Raw genomic sequence first — 15,089 nt, forward strand, 5'->3', positions numbered from 1 at the left:
TGATGTATCAATAAATAAACCTAAAAACATTTCTACATAGTAGTACAAATCTCCATGTCTCCTGTACTGAACCTGAAGCTGGCTTGAGAAATTGCTGTATTAATTCCAATTTTTTGGCAGTGGTGCCAGTCAGGCATTCAGTCTGGACTATGGCTTCTATAAGACTCAGCTGATTGATTCCCTTCATATGTGCTCTATCCATCTTGTACAGAAGATATGGAGGCCTTCTGGAGGCTGAAAACAGCCCATTTGCCGTCTTCCAGTGGGACCAGAAGGCCTGTTTTTCACTCTCCCCAGGCTCCAGAACCTTTCTAGGAGCCTGGGGAGGGCATAAATGGCCTTCCCCACCCCCCGGAGGCCCCCCGGAGGCTGGAAATGGCCCGTTTGCCAACTTCCGGTGGGCCCAGAAGGCCTGAAAATCAGCTGGTCGGCACGAGCATGCACGCTGGAGCTGAGCTCACATGCCCATTGATATGGCTCCGTGTGCCACCTGTGGCACACGTGCCATAGGTTCGCCATCATGGCTCTATCATGCCACATAATATTATTGAGTGGCAATAATATACTGTAGAATCAATGACAATGTGCTTTTCAAATTTCACCATGGAAACATATGACAAGTCATGTGATCTACAGACTACAGCAATTATAGATTTGAAGGATCTGGATTCAAGGCGACTGCTGGTATAAGGAAACATAACATAAATCTAGGCTTTTGAGTTTTGTCAATGGACGAAGTAAAAAAAAAAGCAAACAATCCACAAGATCAAAATACATGAAAGTTGCAATGACTACTCTTGTGAAAGCAGCCCACTAAAAAAAAATACACTCTAAAAGCTTGGCAATATTTGATTTTAATGCCTGGCTATGCCTGCCAGATAGAGGAATAAAGAGGACTAGATGTCTGATAATCCTACTAAAAGTGAAGGCAGCCAGGGACAGAGGGAGATGCATCACCACATATAATTTATACATAGAGGAAAGGCTGTTGAGATCTGAAATAACCTAACAACAGTAAACCAACCATTTCCCACCTGTCTATCTGTCTGTCTGGGTCTCTGGAAAATGCTACGTGGAAGGGCGGAGAAGAAAGAGGGAAGTTGGTAGTTAAGCAACTAAGTGGGTGTTTGCTAATACTGTACATAGCTCTGGGAGAGAGGCAGAGAAAATGAGGAACCGGAAAGTTTGGCCCCATGATGTAAATAGTTCTGTTATTCCTTAGTTTATGTAAATATACCTGTACACAGTATCTATTATAAATATCTCCACTGTCTCTGTCTCTATGAAGCAATTGTTTGCTTTAAAGACACACACACACACACACACACACACACACACACACACACACACACACAGAAATCTGAAATAACTGCCAGCCATGCAATGACATATCCCCAAGAGAAAAATAAAGGACAATAGCAGTTGATAATAAATGCATTTGAATAGATCTACAATAAAAAAGGCAGCTGTAATATTTATAGATATAGAAAAGATTCTTGATGATTTGGAATGACCTATCTTATCAGCAGTTTTAAGCAACATCAATCTAGAATTTAGAAGTTGAGTAGGGAGCACATATCAATGGCAAACAACAAGTGGACACTCTCCACAGGTTTTTCAATAAGCAAAGTATAATGGTCTGTGAGGAATGCTGTTGAGAGACAGGAGGAAAAGGAACTGCAGACTAGGCAACAGCCAGATAAGAGGCAGCTTAACCCAGAGGAGCAATTGGGAGCAGGGCAAACATGTTTCTTGGACTGTAAAGGCAAAGGGGAAGAAATGTATTTTCAGATATGTAAAATTTTGTTACATGTAGCTCTCAATTTACGACCAGTTGCATAGTAACAGACCTTCATTACGATGGACCAACCTAGGGAATACATATGACCCAGTGGTAGGTTCCTCCTGGTTCCGCCAAGATGGTAGCAATGACAATATGATGTCACCGAACCGGTTCTGCCCCCCCCGCCCCCCGGTGTTATTCTTACCTTTTATTTGGCCCCACCCCCAATCTATTGCTGCCTCCTGAGTCCAAGGTGATCGGCTAGAAGGAAAAAACTGTTTAAACTCTTGCCGCGGGGCTTCAAAGGGTCGCCCTACAGCTGATCAGTGTTAAAAGGCAGTGTGCTGGTAGACCGGTGCCTCCAAAAACAAATGAGTAGACCGGTGCCTGCAAAAATAAATGGGTAGACCAGTGCCTGCAAAAACAAATGGGTAGATCAGTACAGCTCTGCAAGCAGTTAAAAGCCTGGTAGACCAGTACCTCTGCTAAATCCTAAAGAATTGTCACATGACCATCAAGCCACGCCCACAAAATAAGCCATGCCCACAGAACCGGTAGTAAAAAATTTTAGAACCCACCCTGTTATGACCCAGATACAAAGTTCCAACGGTCAGGTCATGTGACTGAACTTCAGGCGGTCAGCAACCAGGCCACATTTACATTCGTTTGCAGCATCCTGTTGTCATGTGATCATGTTCATGATTGCTTTGGCAAAAACCAACATTTACTTCTGGTTTCCAGTAAAACTGTGCCCATATTGAACCTTTGCCACAAAAAGGTTGGGTTGGCTCACCTGACTGATATGTTTTATAACTGTCATGACTTACGACTGTGAAGGGCAAGCTCCACTATAGTTGTAAGTTGAGGACTACCTGTACTTCAACTTTAGAATAAAGTTAGTGTTAGTAGGCATGGTTGGTGCTTCTTGCCTGGAGTACCTGAAAGGACTGACACAAAGGTGCTAAGGAGGTGCTGCCCACTTTCTTCCTTATTATTTGCAATAGCTTTAGAAGTTTTGGTAGACAAGGTGCAGATAGACAAACTGGCAGGAGTGCTACTCAGCAGGTTCTGACAGGTTCTGGAGAACCGGTAGTGGAAATTTTGAGTAGTTCAGAGAACCAGCAAATACCACCTCTGGCTGGCCCCAGAATGGGGTGGGAATGGAAATTTTGCAATGTCCTTCCACCAGGAGTGGGGAGGGAATGGGGATTTTGCAGCATCCTTCCCCTGGAGTGGTGTGGGAATGGAGATTTTGCAATATCCTTCCCCTGCCATGCCCACCAAGCCACGCCCACCCACAGAACTGGTAGTAAAAAAATTTGACTTCCACCACTGCAAATTGGTATCTGTTGTGGTCCACCAGCAGCCTGCAGACCTGGCAACAGAGTCGGACAGTGAGGAGGCTGGGGAGGACAATGGGCCAGTCCTGGAGTCAGGGGAAGGCCCGGACAAGGGCTCTGCGTCGGAGACAGATTTGGGGCCAGGGCCATCTGGAGTGATGCGTGGACTCCGAAGCCTCCAGAGGCAGATAGCAGAGAGGCAAAGGAACAGGAGGAGCCTGTTCCTAGTGCACACATGCGAAGAGCTGCAAGAAGGCAAGAGCAGCTAAAGCAAAAAGGACGACTCAGGAGTAAAGCTAGGAGATGATTGGCCCCTCCCAGAAGGCTTAAAAGAGCAGCAACGGCTCTTGGGATCTTTGTAGGAAAACAACATTGCTACATTTTGTTTCTTGTCAGCGTCTTTTGCTTCTGAACTTCATGGGGTTTTGCCAAGAAAAGCCTTTTGCAGGATGCCAAAGAAGACAAAGGTTGGTGATAAGGCCGAAGGACTGTTTATGAAGAATTTGTTTTGGAATTAATTTGGACTAAGCTGAGAATGAAGTAATTCTCAGCTGTTCTAATAAAATATGTTTGTTTAAGACTGATTGTGTCTGGTAATAACTACTTGGGCCTAGGTCACAACAATATCTGTGATTAAAATTCAGAGAAAGAAATACAAGTTGAAATGCTATGCTGAGGATATAGCACTACTTGTTATGCAACCACAAAATGCTATAAGATAAGATAAGATAAGATAAGATAAGATAAGATAAGATAAGATAAGATAAGATAAGATAAGTTGATGAAAATGAAGACAAGCAGGCAAGTGGGCGACCGGGTGATTGGGTGGGCATGGGGGGGGGGCAGGGATTTTTGCTACTGGTTCTCCGAACTACCTGCCTCCATCGCTAATGGATCAGCCGATAGGGTCTGAACCAGGAGCATTTCACCCCTGCGCACACCCCTCAAACGATCAAAACAATTAAACACAAAACCCTTAAAATCAGTGGTGGGATTCAAATAATTTAACAACCGGTTCTCTGCCCTAATGATTTCTTCCAACAACCAGTTCACCAAACTGCTCAGAAAGTTAACATCTGGTTCTCCCGAAGTGGTGTGAACTGGCTGAATCCCACCACTGCTTAAAATGCACTTACAAATATTAAAAACTATAATAACAAACCAGAGGAGAATGCATTCCAGTTTTTACATAGTATAACCATTTCACGGGTGCCACACTCACATGGGGTTCCTGGGCCCAATGACAAGACAAGTTCACAGGGCCTTCTGGAGGGCCAATATGGTTGGGTTCAGTCTCACTTTGGGTTGGGGGGGGGAGGACATTCTAAAGCATCACATGCTGGCCATGCCCATGCCCAATTTAGTGAAGGGGAAAGTTCCGATACATAACATGACGCTGCCGTGATGACGTGAGTTTGACACCCCTGTTCTAAAAGGCTTGTCATGCCAGTGAAGCTCCCTGGCTGATGGGACCCTCTCCTGCCGGGCCTGATGGGTAAATGTAAATGGGAAGAGGCAATCCCTCAAATCACTTGTCCCCATGCTATGCAGGACTTTAAAGGTCATGATCAGCTGGAACTGGATTCAGAAGCAAACTGGCAATCAGTTCATATTGTGAAGCCATGATATAACACGTGCAATTCTAGAAACAAATCTAACTACCCTCACCAATGCATTTTGCATCAGTTGAAGCTTCTGGATATGCTCCAAGAGCAGCCACATATAGAGCACATTACAGAATCCATTGGGGCAGTGAGCAGGACATGAGTGACTGAGAGTATGCCCGTATAGTTCATCCCATCTCAGAAAAAGACAACAGACACAGCAATGTTCAATGCTTCAATGCTTAATGAAGGTAGAAATTTTTCCAGTGCCTTGGGAAAGCCAATTTTTGAAGAGCAACATAACATTTAAAAAATAAATTAGTACAATTGATGACCCAGGTTAATTCTTTATTGGTATTTAGGGAAAATGATGAATCTGCAGCTACCGCTTGTTATAATGTTATAGCATCTCTGAATTAAAATGAAACCCCTTCTAGGGTTTCAGTGAGCTGCAGGTTTTTAAAAAGAACATATAAACCTCGAAAATGGCTGTAAGTTAGAATTGGGCAGAGAAGCAGATCGACAATGTGGCATCTTATGTTTTTAGCTATAAAGAAAACAAAATCAACTTCTTTTATTATAGTTTGATGGCAATGTATAAGTTTTGCTATTATTATTATCATTTAATAATGAAGAATACTTGCTCTTTTGGAGGATTTGGGAAGGAGCAAATCATTTTCCTTTACCAGAAATGACTCCTAGTATTGTGTAATGATATGCTTTATTGATGTGATTTTTCAATTCGTGGAAAACTGAATTGCAATTCAGCATCCCGATCATCCTCAAATCAGATTCTTTTGGTATGTTCTATTGCTTTCTTCATGGAAATCAATGGCAGATACTTATACTGATATAGGTATCTTATATTAGCTCCTTACTGTCAGGTAGTTTTAAGATGTTTTTCCTCTCTAATGAGTTTATGCTTGTACTGTGTACTTTTAGCAACAAAACTGAAAAACTGAGCTTCCATACTTCTTGAAAAATCCCATTTTTAGATCCCAATCGATCTTTGAATGGTAACATATTTGGTCACATATGGTAATGTATTTGGTAACATATATCAAAACCTTTTATTTTTCTGCAGAAAAATATATGAATTTATGAAATATATGAATATATGAAAAGCAGAAAAATTACACATTTGCACGAAGCTGTTTCTCTCCCTCAGACATAATTGGGTTTTCGAGATTCTAATAAGTCCTGCTTCTTTTCAAGGAAAATGGATGATATTTCAGTTATTGAAACTTTATTTAGAATGTATGCAGAAACTGAGTAGAAAATGTACATCCAGTCTCTGGTCCTCAGTTCATTATTTATGCCTTTTTGAATTACTGAAACACCACAATGAATATTTCCTACCTTCTGGTAAGTTTTAAAAAAAGAACTGTTTAAGAGTTTGGTCAGGGAAGTTGAAAGGATTTGAATACAGGATTAAAAAAGAGTTAGCATTCCTAATGTTCAATGAAGCGTGTGTGTGTGTGTGTGTGTGTGTGTGTGTGTGTGTGTGTGTGTGTGAAAGAGAGAGATTTACTTTTTACAACTTTAAAACTCTTAGTATACTTCTACTAGTTCAAAGATCTAGCAGAAGAAAATACATTCAAGACTTGATACATTCAAGATATAGTTAGGTTAAATTACATACAAATATGTATATATATTTAGAAAATCACTGAAACTTAATAATGCTTGGAGATTCAATTAAGTTTAAATAGGAAGCAGATTCAAGCAATAATTTTTAAAGATTGGGATTCCCACAACCCTGAGGAAGCTATTTTGTTGGTTTTTGGTGTCACTACCTTGTAATGATAAGCTTGGCCTCACTAAAAAATGGATTTCAGTGCAGTTAATTAGTGCATGCTCCAATTTTCTTGTGGTTGTATTTAAATATTCATATGTAACTATGTATAATGAGGATTTTTTTGAATAGGTACTACAGTGGTGTGTCACTCAAATGGAAATTCATTTTTGCTTAGTATTTTCAATACAAATTCCCTTGGAATGTTTTCATTCACTGTTCTGCTGATTCAGCTGATTCCAGATGAATCACATGGTTCCTTTACATAGTAGCATAATACACTATAACAATCTTGAGTGTTAAGCAGAATGAGAAATAAATATTGCCATTCACTTCTGAGGATTTGATCCAATATCTTCCCAATTTTAATTCAGAATATTGATCTACTATATTATATGAAATTTGCTCCCTCCCTCCCACCCTCCCACCCTTCCCACTCACTAAATCAATATTATGTTTTGTCACAGTATACATTCTGTTTGTTATGTTGTCTTTTGTTTAATATTGTGATGCTTTTATATTTCATTTCAGAAATAAATTAACATTTTATAGTTTATGAACTTAGATGTCTGTCTGTCTGTCCATATCCACAGATATACAAAGACACACAAATCCCTAGGTATGTTGGTCAGGAGCAGCAAAGGACACAGTGGGGATTACTATATCAATTTTATAATATATATCATTTCTTTTCAGATTTGCTAAAGAGGGTAGACCACACACTATCAAGCAACACAATGGTAGGAGAAAATAATAGTATAGTAACAGAATTCATTCTGGTAGGACTCACAGACAATCCTAACTTGGCCCCCATTTGTTTTGTCATTTTTCTTCTGATGTATTTTATCACCTGTGTGGGAAATCTTGGGATGATTACCTTGATCCAGATTGATTCTCGACTCCATACTCCCATGTATTATTTCCTCAAAAATTTGGCTTTTATAGATTTCTGCTATTCCTCCACAATAACTCCTAAAACACTATCAAACTTCTTAAGTTACGATAAATCAATTTCTTTTGTTGGTTGCATAGCACAATTGTTCAGCTTTGTCCTTACAGCCAGTGTTGAATGCCTTCTGCTAGCTGTTATGGCCTATGACCGTTATGTGGCAATTTGTAACCCACTGCTCTATACAATCATTATGACTGAGAACGTTTGCATCCAACTAGTAGGAGTGACTTACATAATGGCCTTCATTCATGCTTTTGCACAAACGATCTCAACTTTTAGACTCTCTTTCTGTCACTCCAATGTTATAAATCATTATTTCTGTGATATTCCTCCACTGTTAAAACTCTCTTGCAGTAGAACATTCAGCAATGAGATAGTGCTTTATACGTTTGGTACATTTCAGGGTATTTTCACCACAGTGCAGATCTTCATCTCATATATATACATCGTAGCCTCCATTCTGAGGATCCGCTCTTCTGAAGGCAGGCATAAGGCCTTCTCCACATGTGCCTCTCATTTGACTGCTGTCTTGCTCTTCTATGGCACCACTGTTTTCATCTATGTCCGACCCATTTCCAGCTACTCACTTGGTCGAGATAAAGTTATTTCTGTCTTCTACACTATGGTGATTCCCATGCTGAATCCTCTGATCTATAGTCTGAGGAATCGGGAGGTGAAGGACGCATTGAAGCGAGTATTAAACCGAATAAGGTTACCTTGAGAAACACCTGTAATCCATGTTTGTGCAAATTGGAATTGTAATTTTGTGCATGATATTCCCAATTGTTCAGGAATTCTAATTAAAAAGAAATACTAATTAAAACTTTCAAAATATTTGTCATTTTTGTTATGTAGAGGTTTACAGGCTTCAGTGAGCTAAAAACTATCCACTTATTCTTGCTTCTCCTATGAGTGAAGTGATTACCCATAGCCTAGCCTGAGGAAGATTACTGTCATTCCTTGTACCCAGAGAAATTTTCCTTAAGATATCCATATGCTAAAAAAAAAAAGAGGAAGGGAGGATCTCTTCCCTTCCTTCGTTCCTTGAGTTCCTTGGTAAAAAAAAAAAAGACTGCTATGAAAATCAGAAGACAGATAATATATTTATCCACATAAACAGTTTTAATTAATCTCTCCTAGATTGTCCTAATACAAAGGAATCCTCTCAATTCAAAGATATCATTCTTCAAATTATATTAAATGTGAAAAAAAATAAGTTGCTATACCTGAATTTTAAAGAGGTACTGGTATTCACAGATGAAACACAATGTGATTGAGCTGGGCACGTCAGAGACACTATTATTGATTAACTCTAAACTAGAATAGATGAAAAATGAAAAAGGGACGCAGTGGCTCAGTGGCTAAGATGCTGAGCTTGTCGATCAAAAGGTCGGCAGTTCAAATCCCTAGTGACGTGTAATGGGGTGAACTACTTGTCCCAGCTTCTGCCAACCTAGCAGTTCGAAAGCATGTAAAAAATGCAAGTAGAAAAATAGGGACCATCTTTGGTGGGAAGGTAACAGTGTTCTGTGGGCCTTTGCCGTTGAATCATGCCAGTCACCTGACCACGGAGATGTCTTTGGACAGCGCTGGCTCTTCGGCTTTGAAACAGAGATGAGCACCGCCCCCTAGAGTTGGGAACAACCAGCACATATGTGCAAGGGGAACCTTTACCTTTTAGAATAGATGAGGATGACAATAAAGATCATAACAACAATTATAGTAATAATTATTAATGCAACACCAGTATATCTCAGAATAAAGAGTTTTACAATCTCTTCATAATTATTATGTTAACAGAAAGATAAAATCAAAGTATCATGAAAGCAGAAATTATAGGCATCAGAACTCCACTTCAGGAAGGAATAGCAAGCAGCATTCCATCAAAAGGACCTAATTTATTTTGGAAAATTTTAAACAGAAGTGATCACTGGGATGAAGCTCATTTATTTACCTAGAGGGGAAAAAAGCCTCTAAAATGAGTTGTAAAACAGGATATTCTTTATTCTGGGAACATTTTTAAGAATTGGACAATAATTTATTCTTTCAGTATACTTGCTAGCCAAGTAAGAAATATGATTTATGGCAGCATGTAAGTAGTGGTGATTTTTTTTTTAAAAAAGTATTAAGTCTATTTTGGTGTTTGAAATCTAATCCCTAGAGAATCCATTCTGTTCCTTATTTTCTTTCTTAGAAGGGTAAGATAACCTTTGTATTAGTACTGTGTGCTTCCAATCTTGGTTTATCATGTCATTAATGATATATGTATATTATACTATGGTAATTTGTTTAGATCAGTGGTCACCAACTGGTGGTCCGCAGACCACTGGTGGTCTGCAAGAAAATTTTGGTGATCCGCAGCGCACCCGGGTGGAGGACCTACTCCAGGATGAGCAATGACCAGTCCTGTGAAATATGGGACTGGCCAGGCAGCTCATGGTGGGACTGTAAATCTCCACTGTAGAGGGAGGTTTGTGGAACTTGCAACTTTGCAGTGCAGCCCTTGCTGGCCAAAATGAGGTAATAGTGCAAGGGGGGGGGGGTGGCGGCGGTGCAGGCGGGCCGAAGCAATGGGTGGTGGAAACTCCGGGCTGTTTCTTCCCCCTGCTGTAGCTTCCTGTCAACTGAACCCACCAGTGGCTGTCCCCACCCCTCGGCCTCCCTTCCCAATGACTCCTCACCTGGCCTGTGAAGGGAAGAGTGGGGGATAGAGATTCACTCCATATTCCAGAGCAGGAGCGAATCTTCATCTCTTGCTGGATCTCCTGGGAGTTTCTTCCGGCCCTTGTTGGTGCTCCGTGCACCTCGGTCTCTCGGGGAGATGCTTGATTTCTTCTCAGCCCCAAGACACTGGCTGGCCCATGATATGAGAGAGAGAAAGAGAATGAGAGAGAGAATGAAAGAGAGAGAATGAGAGAGAGAGAGAGAGAGACAGAAAGAAAGAAAGAGACAGAGAGAGAATGAGAGAGAGAATGAAAGAGAGAGAGAGAATGAGAGTGGGAGAGAGAGAGAAAAAAAAGAGGGGGAGAGAGATGAGAGAGAGAAAGAGAGGGGGAGAGAAAGAGAATGAGACAGAGAATGAAAGAGAGTGAGAGAGAGAGAGAATGAGAGAAAGTGGGAGAGAGAGAAAGAGAGAGAGAATGAGAGAGAGAGAGAATGAATGAGGGAGAATCAGAATGAGACACAGAGAGAGAAAGAGACAGAGAATGAAAGAGAGAGAAAGAGACCGAGAAAGAGACAGAATGCGAGAGAGAATGAGAGAAAGAGAGAGAAAAAAAGACACAGAGAGAATCAGAGAGAATGAGAGAAAGTGAAAGAGAATCAGAGAGAATCAGAATGAGAGAGAATGAGAGAGAGAAAGAGACAGAATGAAAGAAAGAGAATCAGAGAGAGAATGAGTGAGAAAGAGAGAGAGAAAGAGATAGGAGAGAAACGGGGAGAGAGATAAGAGAGAAAGAGAGAGTGAATGAAAGAGAACATCAGAGAGAATCAGAGAGAATGAGAAAGAGAGAGAGACAGAGACAGAGACAGAGAATGAAAGAGAGAAAGAAAGAGACAATGAAAGAGAGAGAGAATGAGAGAGAGAGAGGAAGAAAGAAACAGAATGAGAGAGAATCAGAATGAGAGAGAAAGAGACAGAGAATGAAAGAGAGAATCAGAGAGAGAGAATCAGAATGTGTGAGAGAGAGAGTGGGGGGGAGAGAGAAAGAGATATGAGAGAGAATGATAGAGAATGAGTGGGAGAGAGAGAGAGTGGGAGAGAGAAGGAAAGAGAGAGGGGAGAGAGAGAGAGAGAGAGAAAAAGAGAGGCGGGTGAGTGCCTGAAGGACCCCATCCCGTCACTGAGAGTTCAGGTGCTTCAGCAAGTGGCGTGTTGAATTCATATTAGTGGTCCGTGGGATTTAAAATTATGAACTTGGTGGTCCCTGAGGTCTAAAATGTTGGGGACCCCTGGTTTAGATGATAGTTTGACATACATCAACAAGACTATGTGGACAGGTCCAGAGTTCTATAGTCATACTTGCCCTATTTCTGCGTTGGGATTGTCATTGATGGTGATGTGTTGGAAAGGGAGTATAGTGAAGCTGGAAAGCTCAGCCAAACACTTTGCTTCTCATACATTACACATGCATAATAAAGAATTTACCATCCAACAGTGGAGTTAGAACAGAGTCAATAGAAGGATGATAAGGATTGGCTGGGGTTGGGTATCTAGCTTACTAGTTTTGGAACAGTTTTTGTTAGTAGATGATCTTCTCCAATTAACTTCTCCCAATGTTGCCAAATTTCTCTCTCTGAAATTATAAATGGAACTTATCTTATGAATGTATTTTATATTTATTGCAATAGCTGAGCTGCAGCCAAAAGGAATCTCCCAAAGGAATTGTCAGATGTAAATGCCTTATTCTATAATGTGTAAATAATATATGAACGGGGTATCAGGGGTTAACTTATTCTTCACTTCTTAATGTATTCATGATTCACCACTCCCACATCTAGCTCCACCCATTGTATATATAAGGAGCTGTTTGCCCCCATTTACTTGCTTCTACCTATGAATATTCAGTGAATATAGAATGCCTATTGTAAATAAAAGGAGATATATTTAAACCTTTAACTCTTACTAAATTTATTGAGTCTGATCCTGAAAAATATTGCAACAAGCTGGTAGCAGAGGATGGTTAATTGACTCAATAAAAATTAAAAATGTCTAAGAAAGATAGGCCCAACACCAGGGCATACAGCAAAGAAATAGAAACAGAACAAGAAATAATCAACGAATCCACAAATGCGATTTCGAGAGAATCTGAAGAATACACCACTGAAGACGAAGAAATAATAGATGAAAATGATGATGAGGAGGAAATCGAAATAGAGAATAACGAACTCAGGTCAGAAATATTAAAACTATTGAAAAGCTAGAAGAATGATGAAAGCCTCATCGCGAACCTCCAAGATATGCTGAAGAACAGCGGAGCAGCGAGAGAGAAGCACATCACTAATGAAAAATCAAAAGACACCAAAATAGTGAGTGATATGACTACAGAAAATATTGTTGTGAAGAAGAAAACCGGTGATCCCGCGCGAAATTTTGAATGGCAGCCATCTTGGTTTCAACAGACCTCCAGGGTGAGCGAAGCAGAGCCAATCAGAAAGCTCAATTCAAAATTTCTGGCGCGAAAAACATCAGACAACGAAAATGAAAAAGAAGACTCTAACACCTCTGAAGAATCAGAATCGGAAAGTGAAGAGGATTCAACAAACAATCAAATAAAATCAGCAATGAAAACGCTTTTTGCTGCCTTTGGACCAAAACTAAAAATAACAAAAAAACTAACGAAGAAGCGAGCGGGCAAGCCAATGCCTCAAGACCTGCCCGCTCCCATTCTGACTACGAGAGCGACGACGCCCGAACCCAGAGAGCCCTGCCGATACCGCCCCACGCCACAGACCGAAGCAAGCACCAACGCCATCAAAGGAAGAAGAAGAGCAGCCGCCATCATCAAGACTCCCAAAATTGAGCCAGAGACCAATTCGTCTGAGGAGGAGCAGAACGAGCGAGCCGCAACGAGGAGAACCTCTCACAACGACTCCGTGGAAGAAATGAACAACGCGCATGCGCAAGACTACGCAGACGGTCCGGGAAGACATGAACTGGCGAGGAGACCGTGCAGGCTCGTTGCGAGCATCCCCACGCCGTTTTGTAACTTTCTGCATTTGCGAGACCACGGACTACCTCAGGTTGTAAGTAATGGATCTAATAATGTCGGAAATTTACCCAGTGACTTCCCAAAGCTAAGGGTAGATGGCATTAATTTGCAAGAATGGTATCAGCAGCTCCAGGTTGTCTTTATGAAGGAAAACTTACTGTTTTTTATCACTAGTCCCCCAAAAAGACCTTGGACTCTAAAAATAGACTGCTTACACCATAGAGCATTTTTCTTATTAATATCTAGCGTGTCTCCTGCAATGTATCATAGCATTAAGCAAAATATGACTGTGTCAGAAATTATTCAATGCATGTTCAATTTGTTTTACAGTGACAGTGTAGCTACCACCACAAGGATGTCTAAAGATTTCTTTTCATCTAGGATAAAACCAGGGGTTTCCATAAGTGAGCATTTAATATCTTTAAACAAAATAAGAGCTGAGCTGCATTTAAGGGGGGAGGTGATTTCAGATCAAACAATGAAAAGTGTTATTATCAACTCACTTGATCCATCATGGGACAATTATATGTCACATTTAGACACAATCAATCTAGGATACTTATCCATAGAAAGTCTATCCAATAAATTAATAGCAGAAGACAATTCAAGAAGGAATCGTTCTAACAATCACATAGAACACAAAACATATAGGAAAGTAGCTTCCCAAGAAAAATATAATGAAACATTTAAATGTCATAACTGTGGATCCAGGGAACACAATAGAAGGGATTGCCCCAAAATTTCAAAAGAAAGACATAGGTCAGAATATAGAAACAAATACAATTATAGACAGTCTTCCATGGATAGACATAGATACAGAAGCCCACCAAATTACAAGGACAATAGAGGGGGCAGAGATAATTCAAAGGATAGAAAATCTGGTTCATTGAATGGATTAAATAAACAAGACAACACTAACACACAGCAGAATGAAAATAGTAATTGGCTTATTGATTCTGGAGCAACTAATCACACCACTAATAACAAAGATATATTGTCTTCATTTGTAGAAGATAAATTTGTAATAAAGGTAGCTAACCAAGAAAAGGTTCAAGTATTAGGCAGAGGGAATGTAATACTGCCAGGTCTAGGAAAAATAGAGGGGGTATTGCTAATACCTGAAATACCTCATAACATACTAAGTGCCATAAAACTAAGTAGAGATTCTGATATTAACATAGTTTTTTCTAAAGGAAAGGCGACTTTAGAGAAAAATAAAATAGATATAGGCACTGTAATAATTAAAGGAGGCCTACCTTATCTGATAACAAAGGAAAAATGGTTACACAACATTGATTCAAATATGGAAGATTGTATTGAAGTAGATGATGAAAACATTAGCAACAGTGACAATGATGAATGTAAAATATCTCATGATCACAAAGATATACACAATAAAAAAAAACCAAAAATAGGTAAGCCAATTCATGATGAGTGTGCTCACATCTTACATAGGAAGTTAGGACATGCCAGTTTTCCTGTAGTACAAAAAATGACTGAACACGCAGAAGGTGTCAAAATAAAAAATTGTGAAAACTATTTGGAATGCTCAGTAGGTAAATCTACAAAACTAAAGACTAGCCCCAGACCAAGAAAATCCACCAGATCAACCAACCAAATTTTTGATTTAGTACACATGGACTTAGTTGGTCCACTAACTCCATCAATCACTTATAGAAAACGTTACTTCTTAACCATAGTAGACGATTATAGCCGTTATGGATTTGTCTATACATTAAAACACAAAGACGAAACCTTCCAAAAATTTAAAGAATTTTATAAACGCATAGAAACACAACACAATATCAGAATAAAACAAATTATGACAGATAGGGGATGTGAATTCATGTCTAAAGAATTCTCCCAATGGTTAAAGGACAGAGGAATGCTACATTACACGTCTA

At 40.0% G+C, this 15,089-nt stretch overlaps 1 protein-coding gene across 2 annotated transcripts; it reads left to right on the forward strand.

The window, feature by feature from the left end:
• The first annotated feature begins 1,581 nt into the window (after positions 1-1,581).
• Positions 1,582-8,195, forward strand: LOC139327491 (olfactory receptor 8U9-like). Of its 2 annotated transcripts, XM_070957333.1 has the most exons (2): positions 1,582-1,612; positions 7,285-8,195. In XM_070957333.1, the coding sequence occupies exons 1-2, from the start codon at positions 1,582-1,584 to the stop codon at positions 8,193-8,195; spliced, it is 942 nt and encodes a 313-aa protein (XP_070813434.1). The 2 variants fall into 2 exon arrangements, with proteins under 2 accessions (XP_070813434.1, XP_070813442.1); XM_070957341.1 differs by lacking the exon at positions 1,582-1,612 and having other exon boundaries at positions 7,260-8,195.
• Positions 8,196-15,089: the final 6,894 nt, after the last annotated feature.

This window comes from Pituophis catenifer, unplaced genomic scaffold (assembly GCF_029215685.1).
Source record: "Pituophis catenifer annectens isolate HBS135680 unplaced genomic scaffold, rPitCat1.0.hap2 SCAF_1, whole genome shotgun sequence".
NCBI lineage: Eukaryota > Metazoa > Chordata > Lepidosauria > Squamata > Colubridae > Pituophis > Pituophis catenifer.